The sequence below is a fragment of the Macaca fascicularis genome, chromosome 16 (assembly GCF_037993035.2).
Source record: "Macaca fascicularis isolate 582-1 chromosome 16, T2T-MFA8v1.1".
Classification (NCBI taxonomy): domain Eukaryota; kingdom Metazoa; phylum Chordata; class Mammalia; order Primates; family Cercopithecidae; genus Macaca; species Macaca fascicularis.
In genome coordinates, this window is record NC_088390.1 from 63,241,886 (window position 1) to 63,258,377 (window position 16,492).

At 46.9% G+C, this 16,492-nt stretch overlaps 1 protein-coding gene across 8 annotated transcripts in view; it reads right to left on the minus strand.

The window, feature by feature from the left end:
- Positions 1–3,181: 3,181 nt before the first annotated feature.
- The window catches only part of STAT5B (signal transducer and activator of transcription 5B), a 91,481-nt gene continuing 78,170 nt past the window's right edge, over positions 3,182–16,492 (minus strand). For all 8 annotated transcript variants that reach the window (XM_074019650.1, XM_045374837.2, XM_045374836.2 and 5 more), the window contains exons 13-19: positions 15,613–15,819; positions 14,066–14,160; positions 13,834–13,964; positions 11,336–11,506; positions 6,720–6,771; positions 6,307–6,414; positions 3,182–5,833 (exon numbers count right to left, since the gene is read on the minus strand). In XM_074019650.1, coding sequence (XP_073875751.1) covers positions 5,707–5,833; positions 6,307–6,414; positions 6,720–6,771; positions 11,336–11,506; positions 13,834–13,964; positions 14,066–14,160; positions 15,613–15,819 — 891 coding nt within the window. In that variant the 3' untranslated portion in view covers positions 3,182–5,706. The remainder of the gene's footprint in view (positions 5,834–6,306; positions 6,415–6,719; positions 6,772–11,335; positions 11,507–13,833; positions 13,965–14,065; positions 14,161–15,612; positions 15,820–16,492) is intronic.

Consider the following 16,492-nt stretch of genomic DNA (forward strand, 5'->3'; position numbering starts at 1 on the left):
AGTGCAGTGGTGTGATCATAGCTCACTGCAACCTCAACCTCCTGGGCTCAAGCCATCCTCCTGTCTCAGCCTCCCAAGGGGCTGGAACTACAGGCACGCACCACTACACTCAGCTAATTTTATTTTTTGTTGAGATAGGACCTCCCCATGTTGCCCAGGCTAGTGTGTTCTTGACCTAGGTTCTCAAAACACTAAAACCACTCCCTTCCTCCCCTCACTTGGCCCTGGATAACTTTGAGAAGAGAGCTACTACTTGCTGAATACCTCTCTTCTCTTCAGAGCTGAGCTTCTTTCAACAGGTGTGTTCTCACTCTCTGGCTCACTCACCTCACTTTTACGTTTCTTCTTGCTGAGATCTTGCATTTGCTTTTATTATTTATTTAGAGACAGGGTCTCCCTCTGTTGTCCAGGCTGGAGTTCAGTGACCTGGTCACAGCTCATTGCAACCTTGAATTCCTGGGATCAAGTGATCCTCCCACCCTAGCCTCTGAGTGGCCAGGACTACAGGCATGTGCCACCACACCCAGCTAATTAAAAAAATTTTTTTTGTAGAGACAGGGGGTCTCACTATGTTGCCCAGACTGGTCGGGAACTCCCGGTCTCAGCAGTCCTCCTACCTTAGCCTTCCGAAGTGCTGGAATTACAGATGTGAGGCACTAGGCCTGGCCCAAAAACAACTTTATTAGATATAATTCACATACCATACAAATCACCCAGTTAGTGTACAATTCAAGATCTAGTAGATCCAGAGATATGTGCAACCAACACCAGAGACAATTTTATAACATTTTCATTACCTCAAAAATAAACCCTGCGGAGTCTCTCTGAGCCTACTCTGCCTCGGGAGACTGCCCAATTTGTTAAATAAATAAAATAAAATAAAATACCCCAAACATGGGCTGGGCGTGGTGGCTCACACCTATAATCCCAGAACTTTGGGAGGCCGAAGCAGGTGAATCACCTGAGGTCAGGAGTTCAAGACCAGCCTGGCCAACATGGCAAAACTCTGTCTCTACTAAAAATACAAAAATTAGTTGGGCGTGGTGGCGGGCACCTATAATCCCAGCTACTTGGGAGGCTGAGGCAGGAGAATCGCTTGAAACTGGGAGGTGGAGATTGTAGTGAGCCGAGATGGCGCCACTGCACTCCAGCCTGGGAGACAGAGTGAGACTCTGTCTCAAGAAAAACAAACAAACAAAACCCCCCAAAAAACCCAAACCCTGTATCCTTTCACTATTACCTCCAAACTCCTTCCCAGCCTCTAGGCAACCTCAAATTTACTTTGTCTCCATAGATTTGCCTATCCTAGACATTTCCTATAAATGGCATCATATAATATGTGGTCTTTTGTACTTGACTTTTCTTTTTCCTCGCTCTGTCACCCAGGCTGGAGTGCAGTAGCATGACCACAGCTACAGTGATCCTCCCACCTCAGCCTCCTGAGTAGGTGGGACTACAGGGGTGCACCACCACGTCCAGCTACTTTTTGTATCTTTTTGTAGAGATGGGGTTTCACTGTGTTGTCCAGGCTGGTCTTGAACTGCTGCACTCCAGTGATCCCTCGCCTCAGCCTCCCAAAGTGCTGAAATCCCAGCCGTGAGCCACTGTGCCCGGCCTGGTTTCTTTCATCTAGCATGATGTTGTCAAGGTTCATCCATGTAGTCCTGTGTGTCAGCACTTCACTCCTTTTTATGGCTGTACATTCCATTGTACAGATATACCATAATACATTTTGTTTATTCATCAGTTGATGGGCATTTGGGTTGTTTGTTTCTGCCCTTTGGCTATTACGCATGATGCTGTTATGAACATTTATCAGTGTTTCTGTATATATATGTTCTCATTGTTCTTATGTAGATACATACAAGTGAAATGGCTGGGTCTTTTTTTTTGAGACAAGAGTCTTGCTCTGTCGCCCAGGCTGGAGGGCAATGGCGCGATCTTGGCTCAGTGCAATCTCTGCCTCCCGGGTTCAAGCGATTCTCCTGCCTCAGCCTCCTGAGTAGCTGGGATTACAGGTGCGTGCCACCACACCCGGCTAATTTTTTTGTATTTTTAGTAGAGACGGGGTTTCACCATGTTGGCTAGGCTGGTCTCGAACTCATGACCTCAGGTGATCCACCCACCTCGGCCTCCCGAAATGCTGGGATTACAGGCGTGAGGCACTGTGCCCGGCTCTATTTGTTCCTTAAGAGTCAGCTCCAGGCTGGGCATGGTGGTTTACGCCTGTAATCCCAGCATTTTGGGAGGCCAAAGCGGGTAGATCACCTGAGGTCGTGAGTTTGAGACCAGCCTGGTCAACATGGTGAAACCCCATCTCTGCTGAAAACACAAAAATTAGCCAGGAGTGGTGGCGCCTGTAATCCCAGCTGCTCAATTAAAACAAAACAAAACAAAACAAAACAAAACAAAAAAACTTCGAGTTGCGCAGTGTCCTTCCTGCATGTTCTTTTGCATGACTTTGGGATGCCTTGATTGCAGCAGGAACTGATACGCTAGCATAATCAGTTGTGGTAGCTGCCTTTCTCCAACTGTGAGCCTCTGCCGGGAAGGAACCATTTCTCATCCCACACACAATGCTGAACTCAGGGTCAGATACTCTAAATGTGCTGAATCTCAAGGACAAGCTTTCGGCTGGGCGCAGTGGCTCACATCTGTAATCCCAGCACTTCAGGAGGCCGAGGTGGGTGGATCACAAGGTCAGGAGATCGAGACCATCCTGGTTAACACGGTGAAACCTCGTCTCTACTAAAAAATACAAAAAAATTAGCCAGGCGTGGTGGCGGGCGCTTGTAGTTCCAGCTACTCGGGAGGCTGAGGCAGGAGAATGGTGTGAAGCCAGGAGGCGGAGCTTGCAGTGAGCCAAGATCACGCTACTGCACTCCAGCCTGTGTGGCAGCTGGAAAAAAGAGAGAAAAGAAAAAAGGACAAGCTTTCTGGAGTCAGGAGGCAAGAAGATGAGACCATCATTCTAATTTTCAAAACATCACATGAGCAGGAAGGTATGAAAGGCCCCATCTGCCATCAGAGCTAATGACGTGCCCTCTGAGGCTGCCAACTCCCAACCACCCAACCAGTTCCCTTTTTCAGAGTCACGCTGATGATTTGAAACTTATCCCTGTGTTCAAGCTGCCCTCCCTTGGCACGTGACAGAAAAAAGTAAAAACAGGACTCAATACCATCCCTTCAGAGGAAGCCTTTATTGTAACATAAAATACACAACTTTGTGACTGCCCCAAATTGTACACAATACTTTTTTTGGGTGGCTAAATAACTAATCTGCCTTGACACTAAAATATGTATCTGAAATAATTTCACAAAGTTTTAAAAAGAAAAATTATAAAAAGTATACTTTCATTTTAAGTTATATTCATTTTGGTCTCTCCCTACCCCCTAGAAAAACCCTGCACATCCCACACACGGAGCTGAAACCTTTGAGGACTTGTGTGTCTGGGAGTGGGTGAGAGGCTGATGGGGTCAAGACACACCACTACCTTTTCTTGTGATTTGCAGGAACAGGGAGGAGAGAGAAGATAGAACGCAGAGAGCGAGCACACCTTTCATCAAAAATCTCTACTCTCCAGGCACAGCCTCAGTAACACCGAGGACAGCTCACAACTGGAACTGGACAAGCAGGGGAACCCCACGCTCAGGGAAGCCACACTCATCAGCTCTCTTCCTCCCCAACCCAGTGCCAACTGCAAAGTGAGCTCGAAGCGGCCCGGGACGGCCTGGCTGCTCTGTCCTCAGCAGGCCCTGGGGTGGGTCCACTCCCAACCTGAAAGTGTATCAAGTCTGACCCCCCACCAGGGTTGCTGGAACAGACAGCGAGGTCTCAGAGGCAGGTGTTGGTGAAGCATCTCTGGGTGACGGGCAGGGAGGGGCTCTTTGAGCCTAGGTCCCTGAATAGGCAGGCTCTCCTTCTCACCTTTCCCCAATGCGCCCATCCTCATGGTTGGAATTTTCATCAAATCTTGAGGGGTAGGGAGGGACTGAGTGGGATGTGGGTAGCCTGCTCCTCAAAGGCAGAGAGACTCTACTGCCTGGCATAGAAAAATAAATCAGTGTATGAAACCAAGCCAAGGCAAACGGCAGCTTTAAAAAAGTCATCTTCCAATAAATAATTTACTATAGAGGAATATTTTTCTTTAACAGTAAAACACTGATAAATTCAGAAGTTATTTTTGTAAAAAAAATATCTGTTTATTTACTCTCATGTATAAAAATAAGGTTTTTGGGGCCATCCTCTCCTGGGGGTGCTCATGCCCTTCTTTTGGAGAGGGGGCCGAGGGGTGACCTTTTAGGCCTTACCCGTAAGCTATTTTAATACACCTGCTCACCCCCGCTTCCCCCACTGCCTGCTGTAGCCCATTCCTTCCTTCTGGTGTAAAGCTACAGAAGAAGTCGTGGAACAAAATTATACCGAGGCTTTTGTTTTGTTTTGTTTTTATACTTTCATCAAACTCCCCAGCAAACCTGCTGACTGCATTTCCTCACGTTACCAACACCCGCCAGGACCCCACAGCAGGGTGACCCGCTGAGCAAGCTGGCCTAGGTTCAGCCCACACTGCTGCCACCTACTCTTCAAGACATCAGGTGTGAACAGAGAATGGGAATGAGGTGACCTGGGTTCGAATGACCCAGGGCCCAATGCACAAGAGAGAATTTTGATGTCAAATTATGGTGGGAAGGGGAAAACAAAAAAGATCCAACTTAGAAACAGAAACATGATTCAACATTTGCAAAAAGCATTATTAATAAGCCTGAAGAACACCTCCGACTGTGCATCCGCTGGCTCAGAGAAAGGCTGGGCAGCCGGAACAGCACCTTCCTGGGTAACCAGGCAACAGTCTCAGCGCCCAGGAGTCAGGGCTGTGTGCTCCACTCTGGCCAGAACACAAACGGCGTTGGCACTGTAAGCTCTCAGTTACATGGCCCTCTTTTCTCTCCTCTATTTCTCCAAACATGTGTGCACACCCAGAGGAACTGAGTGGCAATTCCAGGGTGCGGGCAGGCAGGAGGGGAGAAAGCACAAGGAGAGAATGTTAAGATGAGCTAAGTGTTATGTGAAAAGCCACCGCCCATCCGAAAGCCTGTGACTTCCCTTGCCCCAACAATCTTTGTAGGTTGCCCCCTTTCCCATTCCTACCCAAGAACACAGGGGTGGGGGAGAGGGAAGGCTCTCTTTGTCAAAAAGCAGTTATCTACATTTCAGAAGAAAAGCAGAGACAATCACGGTTATATATCAATTGCTTGGCAGACAGAGTGACGAAGACTCACTGGAGCACACGTGCTTTCTCCTCCCTTTGTCCGTCTCTTACTCAAACAACCACATGTCAAAGTCCAGCCACTCTTAAGACACATGGCCAACTTCCAGGCTTCACGAAACTCACTGCCTTTTTGCACAAAGTAAAAACCACCAGAGCCTCTGTCTGTGGCCTCTTTGCTACAACTAAACTCTTGGACAGTGAGAGGGAGAAACACCATAATGTGCAAACACACACACACGCACGCACACACACAAACACATACTCGCACTCCCTTTGCTGGTGCCACCATGCACAGAAACACTAAGGTCACAACTAGTATTAACACTTCACATTATGAGTATTGTTTCCAAAGAGAAGCGATTCATGGAATTAAAACATCCACAAGAGTGATTCCTCTGGTGAGGATGAAGAAGCTGAAGACGGAGAGGTCGCGGGGTCACGACTGTGCGTGTGGGATCCACTGACTGTCCATTGGCCGGCCCAGGAGCTCCTCCACACGCCGTGCCACGTCCATTGTGTCCTCCAGATCGAAATCCCCATCGGTGTCAAGGACTGAATCAGGGCTTGGGAGGGAAAGAGGGATGAAGGGAGGGGGAAAGGCTGTGAGAGACCACCCCAAGCTCCACAGGCCACCAGGGGAGCAGTCTGAGCCAGCCTATGCCCTCAGCCTGGGGCATCATGGGAAAAGAATGACCATTCGAACAGCTGGCTACACAGCAACTCAGACTGAAATGCCCTCCCCAGTTACCTCTCACAACGGCTGTCCAGACACAGCACAACTCCACTCAGTCCTTAGAGCAAGAAAAATCTCCATTTTGAGAGAGGGGAACAGATGACATTTGCCCAACCCAACTCTAAACCACCAATCACTTCTGGTCAAATCTCTCCCTCCCAAAGGCCAGAGCCCGGGCCAGGGCTGCCTGGTCTCAGATCTAGAGGAGCTCTGGATTCCTTTGCCCACCAGCCCTCCAGGGGTCCAGCCTGGGGCCAAGCCCCCAGTTCTTCCCCTGTGGACCCCAACAAGAACGCCACCTACTTCTGTGGGTACATGTTATAGTGAGCCTGGGGGCACACAGCTGGGGAGGGGGCCTGGTCCATGTACGTGGCGCTGCCGCTCCCGGCATCTGCAGATGCGTTCACAAACCTGCAGAAGGAAGAGAACAGCTTCAGCCGCCAGGGAGGCCGGGGCAGCTGATGGGGAGGGGACCGAGGGGCATGTCTGTCTTTCTCGGGGTGTAGAAGGACAAAGTGCCCACTTGGCCCTGGAGCTCCAGCTACAGGAGTGGGCACTCGGGTACTGGCACAGCGTGACCAAGCCCAGGTCCCTCCCCAGGGCTGAGACAGGTTTCCTGGGGGAGCAGAAAGCTGGGCCCAGGATCAGGGTGGGAGGCAGGGTCTGGGGAAGGAGGAAAGAGGCAGAAGGAGGGCCAGAGCCACCTGGCCACTTACTCAGGGACCACTTGCTTGATCTGTGGCTTCACGTATCCATCAACGGCTTTAGCTGCCAAGGGGAGAACGTGGTGAATCAAAGTGCTCAAGTGAAATAAAAATGTGATCTTCCTTATGAATCACATCTTTTCTTAGGACAGAACACAACCACCTAACTTATCTAAGGATATGACACAAGCCCTTAATATTTCTTTTTTGTTTTGTTTTTTGAAACAGTCTCACTCTGTCATCCAGGCTGGAGTACAGTGGTGCAATCTCGGTTCACTGCAGCCTCTGCCTCCCAGGTTCAAATGATTCTCATGCCTCAGCCTCCTGAGTAGCTGGATTACAGATGCACCACCACACTTTGGCTAATATTTGTATTTTTAGTAGAGACGGGGTTCCACCATGCTACCCAGGCTGTTTTCTAACTCCTGATCTCAAGTGATCTGCCCACCTTGGCCCCGCAAAGTGCTGGGATTACAGGCGTGAGCCACTGCACTTGGCCAAGCATTTAATATTTCAATCTGTTAGGAAGACCTGGTAAAGGAGAAGGTCAGCACTAAAGCTGAAATTCAAGATGTCTTCCAAATTGGCTTGGATGTTTCAATAAATTCTTCAAACCACGGAAACTATGTACTTCAATACAAATCTAAGTCAAGCACTAATTGCATACTAATTAAAAAAAAATACCTTGAAAAGCTTAAAGTCCAAGATGCAGCAGAGAGACAGGATTTGCTCTACCTGACCCAGGGGATAAAATCAGGACCAGGAGGGGCAGGTCCTAAGAGGACAAATGTTCAGCCATGTAGGGAAGAATGTTCTAAGTAGAACTGCCCAGAAAAGAAATGATTTATCTTAGGAAGGACTGATTTCCTTGTCACTGGAGGTTTTCTTTTTTTTCTTTTTTGACAGAGTCTCGCTCTGTTGCCCATGCTGGAGTGCAGTGGTGCGATCTCAGCTCACTGCAACCTCCACCTCCTGGGTTCAAGCGATTCTTGTGCTTCAATCTCCCGAGTGGCTGGGATTACAGGTGCGTGACACCAAGCCCAGCTAATTTTTGTATTTTTGGTAGAGATAGGGTTTCTTCATGTTGGTCAGGTCTCAAACCCCTGACCTCAAGTGATCCACCGTTTTGGCCTCCCAAAGTGCTGGGATTACAGGTGTGAGCCACGGTGCCTGACCATCATTGGAGGTTTTCAAGCAGAAGGTGCATATGCACTGGTCAGGGATCCTATGGAAAGGCCTAGGCACTGGAGGGCCACTGATCTGACCTGATGATGTCTGAGGTTCCTCTAACTCTGAGTGTCTAGTCTTTCAGGGAAGGGAAGGCTACTTTTCCCAGCACGTGCACGCTTCTTCACGCCTGGTGCTTCCGCATTTGGGGTACTTTGATGTCACTAGTCCCAGTGAGTGATGTTGGTGCCAAGAATGCGATGTGTCCTTTGCTTCCCACAGAATCCCCACTGGGATGTGGCAGATGAGCAGATAAACCTGCACATGATCTGGTCGACCAGTTACCTTTTCAGAAGGCTGACTATGGAAATCCAGGTAAGCAGGGAGTAAGAATGTGATATCTGACATGGGAGAATGAAGTCTTGTTTCTGGGTATGTGAATACAGGAATCAGTACAATGTTAATTATACTAGGCAAGGACGATCCCACTATGATTACAGGACAAAGAGCTTGTCATTTAAGTAGCCCAAGAGGGTGAAATGCTGCAGGGTTCACCAATTGCTTGTTACCCTAATCTTCTTCTTCCAGGGCTTCCAGTGTCAGGAGCGACCTTTTCATAATACCTCATGTTTTTTTTGTGCTTTACAGTGTGTAGAGAATTTTATAGATTGGCTAAGAAGCTAAAAACCAAAGAAATGCTGCCAGAAATAGGACTTTTTTTTTCTGAAACAGGATCTTACTCTGTCATATATGCTACAGTACAATGGCACAATCATAGCTCATTGCAGCCTCTAATTCCTGGGCTCAACCAATCCTCCAGCCTCTGCCTTCTGAGTAGCTGGGACTACAGGCATGTGCCACCAAGCGCAGCTCACTTTCATTTTTGTAGATATGGAGTCTCACTATGTTGCCCAGGCTGGTCTCAAACTCCTAGGCTCAAGCAATCCTCCTTCCTTGGCCTACTAAAGTGCTGGAATTACAGGCATGAGACACTGTGCCCAGGCCCAAATTATAAGCATCTTAAATAACGAACATGTAACTCACCATAATACAATGGGACTGTAGGCAATCATCAAAATGATGTTGGAAGATTACATTTACTGAGCTGCAACTCTACACAGGATATATATATTTTTTGCGGCAGTCTTGCTCTGTTCCCAGGCTAGAGTGCAGTGGCGTGATCTCGGCTCACTGCAACCTCCGCCTCCCGGGTTCAAGCGATTCTCTTGCCTCAGCCTCCTGAGTAGTGGGATTACGGGTGTCTGCCACCACACCCGGCTAATTTTTGTATTTTTTTTTAGTAGAGACGAGGTTTCACCATGTTGGTCAGGCTAGTCTCGAACTCCTGACCTCAAGTGATCTGCCTGCCTCGGCCTCCCAAAGTGCTGGGATTACAGGCGTAAGCCACCATGCCCAGCTACCTAGGATATATTTCCAAGTGAAAAAAATAAAAAGTCACAAAAAATTATATATAGTATGGTCCAAACCCCAACCTTTTACCCTGAACTCCAAGGCTGGAGTGCTCTGACCTCAGCTCTTACCACTTATCTTCCCTGCTGAATAGGCTCCAGCCTCCCTGGCCCTCCTGAGGCTTTCCAGACATGCCCATTCTCAACCCAGGATTTTTGTACTTGTTCTCTTGGCATAGAATGTTTTTTCTCTAGATCTTTGTATGGCTAGCTTCCTCACTTCATTTATGACTATTCAAATATCACATCCTGGCTGGGTACAGACTCACGCCTATAATCCCAGAAACTTGGGGGACTAAGGAAGGAGCACTGCTTGAGCCCAGGAATTTGAGACCAGTCTGGGAAACATAGCAAGACCCCAGATCTATAAAAATAAAATAATTAACCAGGATTGGTGGTGCATGCCTGTAGTCCCAACTATGTGGGAGGCTCAGGTGGGGGGATCCCTTGAGCCTAGCAGTTGGAGACTGCAGTGAGCAATGTACTCCAGCCTGGGCAACAAAGTGAGACCCTGTCTCAAAAACAAAAACAAAAACAAAAAAAACATGTTCTCAGAGAAACCCCCTTTGACCACTCTAGTAAAATAACACCTCCATTCTCCTCCCTGCCACTTCTCTATCCCTCTACCTTGCTTTGTCTTCAGAGCGCCCATCACTAAATGAATACATTTGTGTTTTGTTTGTTTGTTTTTGAGACAGAGTCTCACTCTGTTGCCCAAGCTGGAGTGCAGTGGCATAATCTCGGCTCACTGCAACCTCCCCCTCCCTGGTTCAAGTGATTCTCCTGCCTCAGCCTCCCAAGTAGCTGGAATTACAGGCACCCGCCACCACACCCAGCTACTTTTCGTATTTTTAGTAGAGATGGGGTTTCACCACATTGGCCAGGCTGGTTTCAAACTCCTGACCTTGGGTGATCTACCTGCCTCAGCCTCCCAAAAGGCTGGGATTACAGGCATGAGCCACTGTGCCTGGCCTGAATATATGTTTCCTTGTTTATGGTCTTCATTCTCCTGCTAGATTTAACCTCCAAACAGGAACTTCAAACATCAGGTGATGCAATGTATAATACATACCTGTTTAGAGAGTGCAAGAATAGTCACTAAATCATCCATAGAGGTTAATCTCTAGATGAGAGATGTTGTGTGGTATCTGTTTTTTTGTTTTTGTTTTTGAGACGGAGTTTCACTCTTGTTGCCTAGCCTGGAGTGCAACAGCACGATCTCAGCTCACTGTAACCTCCACCTCCTGGGTTCAGCCTCCCAAAGTGCTGGGATTATAGGAGTGAACCACCACGCCTGACTTTCTTTCTTTTTTTTTTTTTTTTGATCCTGAGTCTCACTCTATTGCCCAGGCTGGAGTGCAGTGGCACAGTCTCAGCTCACTGCGATCTCCACTCTCCGGGTTCAAGTGATTCTCATGCCTCAGCCTCCCGAGTAGCTGCGATTACAGGTACCCGCCACCACACCTAATTTTTGTATTTTTTATAGAAATGAGGTTTCACCATGTTGGCCAGGCTGGTCTGGAACTCCTGACCTCAAATGATCTGCCTGCCTTGGTCTCCCAAAGTGCTGGGATTACAGGCATGACCCACCGTACCTGGCCTGTTTTCTTTTTCATGCCTTTATGCGTCTTCTGAAAATTTTATAATAAATATGTAATACTTCTAAACTCAGAAAGCAATAAAACTATCTCTGGCATGAAAAACAAAATTTTACCTCTCTAATTTTGTTTGATCTAAGTTTGTATTAAAAAGAATGTTTTCTTCAATTTGGTATTTGGGATTAGTGGCAGATGTGTTTTCTGTACGACTGTAAGAATCCAGCCCAGGGTTTACATCTGCCCTGGAAAATGCTCAAACTGCTCTCACTGAATGGTAATTGTGTGGGTTTTCATGCAAGAGAGATAACACACACACACACACACACACGCACGCACGCACACAGGCACGCGCACACACACAAACAAAATCAAATCAGAATGCGAACACTGTTACCAGTAGCAGACTCGCAGGGAACTGGTGTGTAGTATTTGGAGTATACTTCATCTTTCGGCCGATCAGGAAACACGTAGATAAGGTAATTCAAGTCTCCCAAGCGGTCGGCTAGGGACCGAATGGAGAAGTCTCTGGTGGTAAAAGGCATCAGATTCCAAAACATTCTTTCCTCTAGATCAATAAACAGAACAATCACATTCTAAACATGATTTCTGAATAGGAAATCTTAAAACCCAAACATACTATAAATTCAAACTTGCCATTATAATGGCTCCAATAGAAATCTCCATTTAAAAATAACCATGGGTTACAGGTGAAGTATTTTTATTCATTTATTTATTTACTTATTTTGAGATGGAGTCTTGCTCTGTTACCAGGCTGGAGTGCAGTGGTGTGATCTTGGCTCACTGCAACCTCCGACTCCCTGGTTCAGGCAATTCTCCTGCCTTAGCCTCCCAAGTAGTTGGGATTACAGGCACGTGCCACCACACCCAGCTAATTTTGTATTTTTAGTAGAGACGGAGTTTCACTATGTTGGCCCGGCCTGAAATATTTTTAAAAGCCATGGGTAGGGGCCAGGCATGGTGGCTCACATCTGTAATCTCACACTTTTGGAGGCCTGGACAGGTGGATCACCTGAGGTTAGGAGTTTGAGACCAGCCTGGCCAACATGATGAAACCCCGTCTCCACTAAAAATACAAAAATCAGCCAATTGTGGTGGCGCTCATCCGTAGTCCCAGGTACCATGCTGAGGCGGGAGGATGGCTTGAGGCTGGGAGGTGGAGATTGCAGTGAGCTGAGATCATGACACTGCACTCCAGCCTGGGTGACAGAGACTCCATCTCAAAAAATAAAAATAAAAAGCCATGGGTAGATAAGCAGGTAATACACCAATCACTTCCCAAGAGATCCAATAATCTCAGACGTTTCAAGTTCAAACAGTATTCCAGTCCTCAGTAGAAGAAACAGTTCTTACTGACCCCCGATCCCTGATTCCCTATACAAAGATATATAAGAGCTAGGAAGCATGCCCACAACCAGAGAAAGCATAAGAGCTATTAAAAGTGATTTTTTTTTTTTTTTTTTTTTTGAGATTTAGTCTCGCTCTGTCGCCCGGGCTAGAGTGCAGTGGCACCATTTCGGCTCACTGCAAGCTCTGCCTTCTGGGTTCATGCCATTCTCCTGCCTCAGCTTCCCAAGTAGCTGGGACTACAGGTGCCCACCACCACACCTGGCTAATTTTTTTGTATTTTTAGTAGAGATGGGGTTTCACCGTGTTAGCCAGGATGGTCTCAATCTCCTGACCTCATGATTCGCCCGCCCTGGCCTCCCAAAGTGCTGGGATTACAGACGTGAGCCACCATGCCCAGCCTTTTTGTTTGTTTGTTTATGAGACGGGGTCTTACTCTGTTGCCCAGGCTGGAGTACAGTAATGTGATCATGACTCACTGTAACCTTGAACTCCTGGGGTCAAGTGATCATCTCGCCTCACCCTCCAGAGTAGTTGGGACTACAGGCGCACACCATGAGCACCACCATGCCCAGCTAATTAACTTATTTATTTATTTACTTAGAGACAGGGGCTTGCTATGTTGTCCAGGCTGGTCTTAAACTCATGGCCTCAAGAGATCCTCCTGCCTGAGGCTCCCAAAGTGCTGGGATTACAGGCATGAGCCACCGCACCTAGCCAAAAGTTAATAAAAACTTTAATTCACAGAAAACGAACTAGCAAGCTACCCTTATTGTGAGGGTCAGAGGTGAGAACTAACATTCTTGATGCCCTGGTGCAGTGGCTCACGCCCGTAATCCCAATACTTTGGGAGGCCGAAGCAGAGGATTGTTTGAGCCCAGGAGTTCGAGACCAGCCTGGGCAACATACAAACAATTTAAAAATTAGATGGGTGTGGTGGTGCATGTGTGTGGTCCCAGCTAATCAGGAGGCTGAGGCAGGAGGATTGCTTGAGGCCAGGAGGTCGAGGCTGCAGTGAGCCATGTTTGTGCCGCTGCACTCCTGCCCAGGCAAAAGAGTGAGACCCTGTTTCAAAAAAAGAAAAGAACTAACATCTTGGGTAGAATGATTGATGACAATATCCGTATGTTAAAAGGAATATTTTTACTACTGTAAGAACTCCAAATCATCCAAGTAATTCTTCACTGAAATAAGCTTTATGCAGAGTAATACAATAAGGCAAACATTTTAAGAGGGAAGCAACTGAGATTCTGCACAGACTCTTGTATCATAGGTAGCCATGTCATGGTTTAACTTTCATGTATAACCATGTTGCCATATACTTTCATGCATAACCAAATTAGTAACTGTGTTTCCCATATTAGTATTTTTCATAGGCTGCCTTATTAAAAGTATGTCATGGCTATACATTTGTGTTTCCCATAATTAGAACTGACCCCAACAAATAGTAAGTACCCACTAAATTATTTGTTAAAATAATTTTGTAACGAAAGCAGCAAACTTTGGACATAAGGGAGGGGCACTCACGAGAATCAAACTTCCAAGCAATGGTGATGCCGCCAATTTCTGAGTCACTGAATCTCAGCAGGAAGGTCCCATCTGGCTTGTTAATGAGTAGGTCATGGGCCTGTTGCTTGTTTACAAACCCCAAAATGGCCCTGGATCACCAAGGACAAAGGACAGAAGCAGAGTGTGACTTATGATGCCAGAAAGAAGACCTTCAGACTCTGTTGGTGCCTTAAGAAATAATGATTCTCACCCATCATTCCAATGAGGCTTGAGATGTTTTTTTAACACTTCCATCACACCGTCAAACCACTGCCAGAAAGTGTAATTCCGTCCTGGTAAATTCTCCTGGTTGGAGATACAACAGTAAACACAAGAAAACAAGAGTAACACTTGGAATATTATACATATATTTAATTGGAAAAATTAAATGGGAAACAAACATCTACCCTTGTCAGAGGTGTACAAACATCCCCACCTACCTGAGTTTTACCTAATGGTCCCATGGAGAAGAAAAGAGGCAAGAAGGGGAAAATACCACACTGCAGTTACCAGCACCCAGTGGGGTCCTGCTACAGACACTTTCACCTGGGGCTGGGCTGACCCGTCCCTTGCTAGTTTTGATGTGTGGTCTGTGACCAGCAGCATCAGTGTCACCAGGGAGCTTCTGAGAAATGCACATTGTTAGGCTCCAAATTAAAGACATTTAAAATACCTTGGGGGTGGGGGCGGGCAGGAAAAGAAACAAAAGTTAAATTAAAATCAAAGTGACGCTGGGCGTGGTGGCTCATGCATGTAATCCCAGCACTTTGGGAGGCCGAGGTAGGCAGATCACTTGAGGTCAGGAGTTTTGAGACCAGCCTGGCCAACATAGTGAAACCCTGTCTCTACTAAAAACACAAAAATTAGCTGGACATGGTAGCGGGTGCCTGTAATCCTAGCTACTCAGGAGGCTGAGGCAGAATTGCTTGAATCTGGGAGACGGAGGTTGCAGTGAGTCGAGACCGCACCACTGCACTCCTTGTGACAGAGCGAGACACCATCTCAAAAATAAATAAATAAACAAAAATAAATAGGGTGGGTGCAGTGACTCATGCCTGTAATCCCAGCACTTTGGGAGGCTGAGGCAGGCAGATCACCTGAGGTCGGGAGTTTGAGACCAGCCTGACCAACATGGAGAAACCCCGTCTCTACTAAAAATACAAAATTAGCCATGTGTGGTGGCGCGTGCCTGTAATCCCAGCTACTTGGGAGGCTGAGGCAGGAGAATCACTTGAACCCAGGAGGCGGAGGCTGTGGTGAGCCGAGATTGTGCCATTGTAGTCCAGCCTGGGCAACAAGAGTGAAACTCTGTCTCAAAAATAAATAAATAAATAAAAATAAAATCAAAGTAACATCTGAATTAGCAGATGCTAGAGGAGAAGTTTCTTTCATCAGCATCCCTTTGCGTGGGTTGAGGGTCCCATAGGAGCCTGATCTGGCATTATACATGGGGAACACAAAAGAGTGAAGGGGAGAGAGGCCCGGAGTTCGCATCCCCTCAAAAGCTTTGCTTCTCATGAGCTATGTTAACGTCTGCTTTGCTCTATTTCCTTTACAAAGGAAGAAAATGCATTAACTGTAGACGTTTTCTACATGTGACCTGGGTAACTCTCAAGTTGTCCATCTAGTCAGAAGCTTCTATTACTTTTGGTACATTTTATTACAGACATGAAGAATAAGGGCCCAGGGCAGGGAGACTCCTGAGAATGTCTAGTTGGGAGGGACAGATCTAACAGCTGCTGGTGGCCGGGCCCCTACCCTGTTGAACTGGGACCAGGACACGGACAGGCCGCTGTAGTCCTCCAGGTGGCTGCTGCTGTTGTTGAACAGTTTCTGCGCCAGGAACACAAGGTTCTCCTTGGTCAGGCCCCGGTTGCTCTGCACTTCGGCCTTGAATTTCATGTTGAGCGCCTCACACAGCTGTGGCCACAGCACTTTGTCAGGCACGGCAAATGGCACCCTGCCCTGAGAGGGAGAGAGGCCAGAATCTGATGAGAAAACAGTTGCATGATTTATTCCCTCAAGCCACAAAAGAAAAACACTGTTGGCTGGGAGTGGTCACAAACATTTGTCTTGCAGGGCCTGAGGATAAATTCGGACTCTGCCGGGGTACATAGTTCTGTGAAATTCAGAAGGTTCCGTTTCACCTTCTTTACACACAACTAGAAGGTAACCCATGCTATCCATGTTGTTTTGTAAATGAGCTGCTGAACTAACAGTCAAATCCTTTGTTCTAACAGCCACAAACCAAAACATAACCAAGGTCCGGCTTTTAGATTGTAAACACCTTGGGAATTTAGAAATCTGAAAGACTGGTTCTCTAGGTACAAACAGAGGGAGTATGTGCGTATGTGTGTACACATGTCGGCATGTGTGTACACAAGTGGAATCCTTGCCCTCAACTCCTTCTGCCAAGAACTCTAGCTCAAAGTAAAACAACTTGGTATGGAAGAGTGGAAATTTTGAGTTGGATGGATTTATTGAGAAATAGGTTAGAACATTAACTTTTAATAAACTGCTTTTCAACCCGTTCGACCATACTATTCCATTTTATTTTGTTATAAACCTTTTTTTCAATAGGTCATTTTCACATTATTTAAAATTCAAAAAGCATAGATGGCTATACAGTGAAGTCACT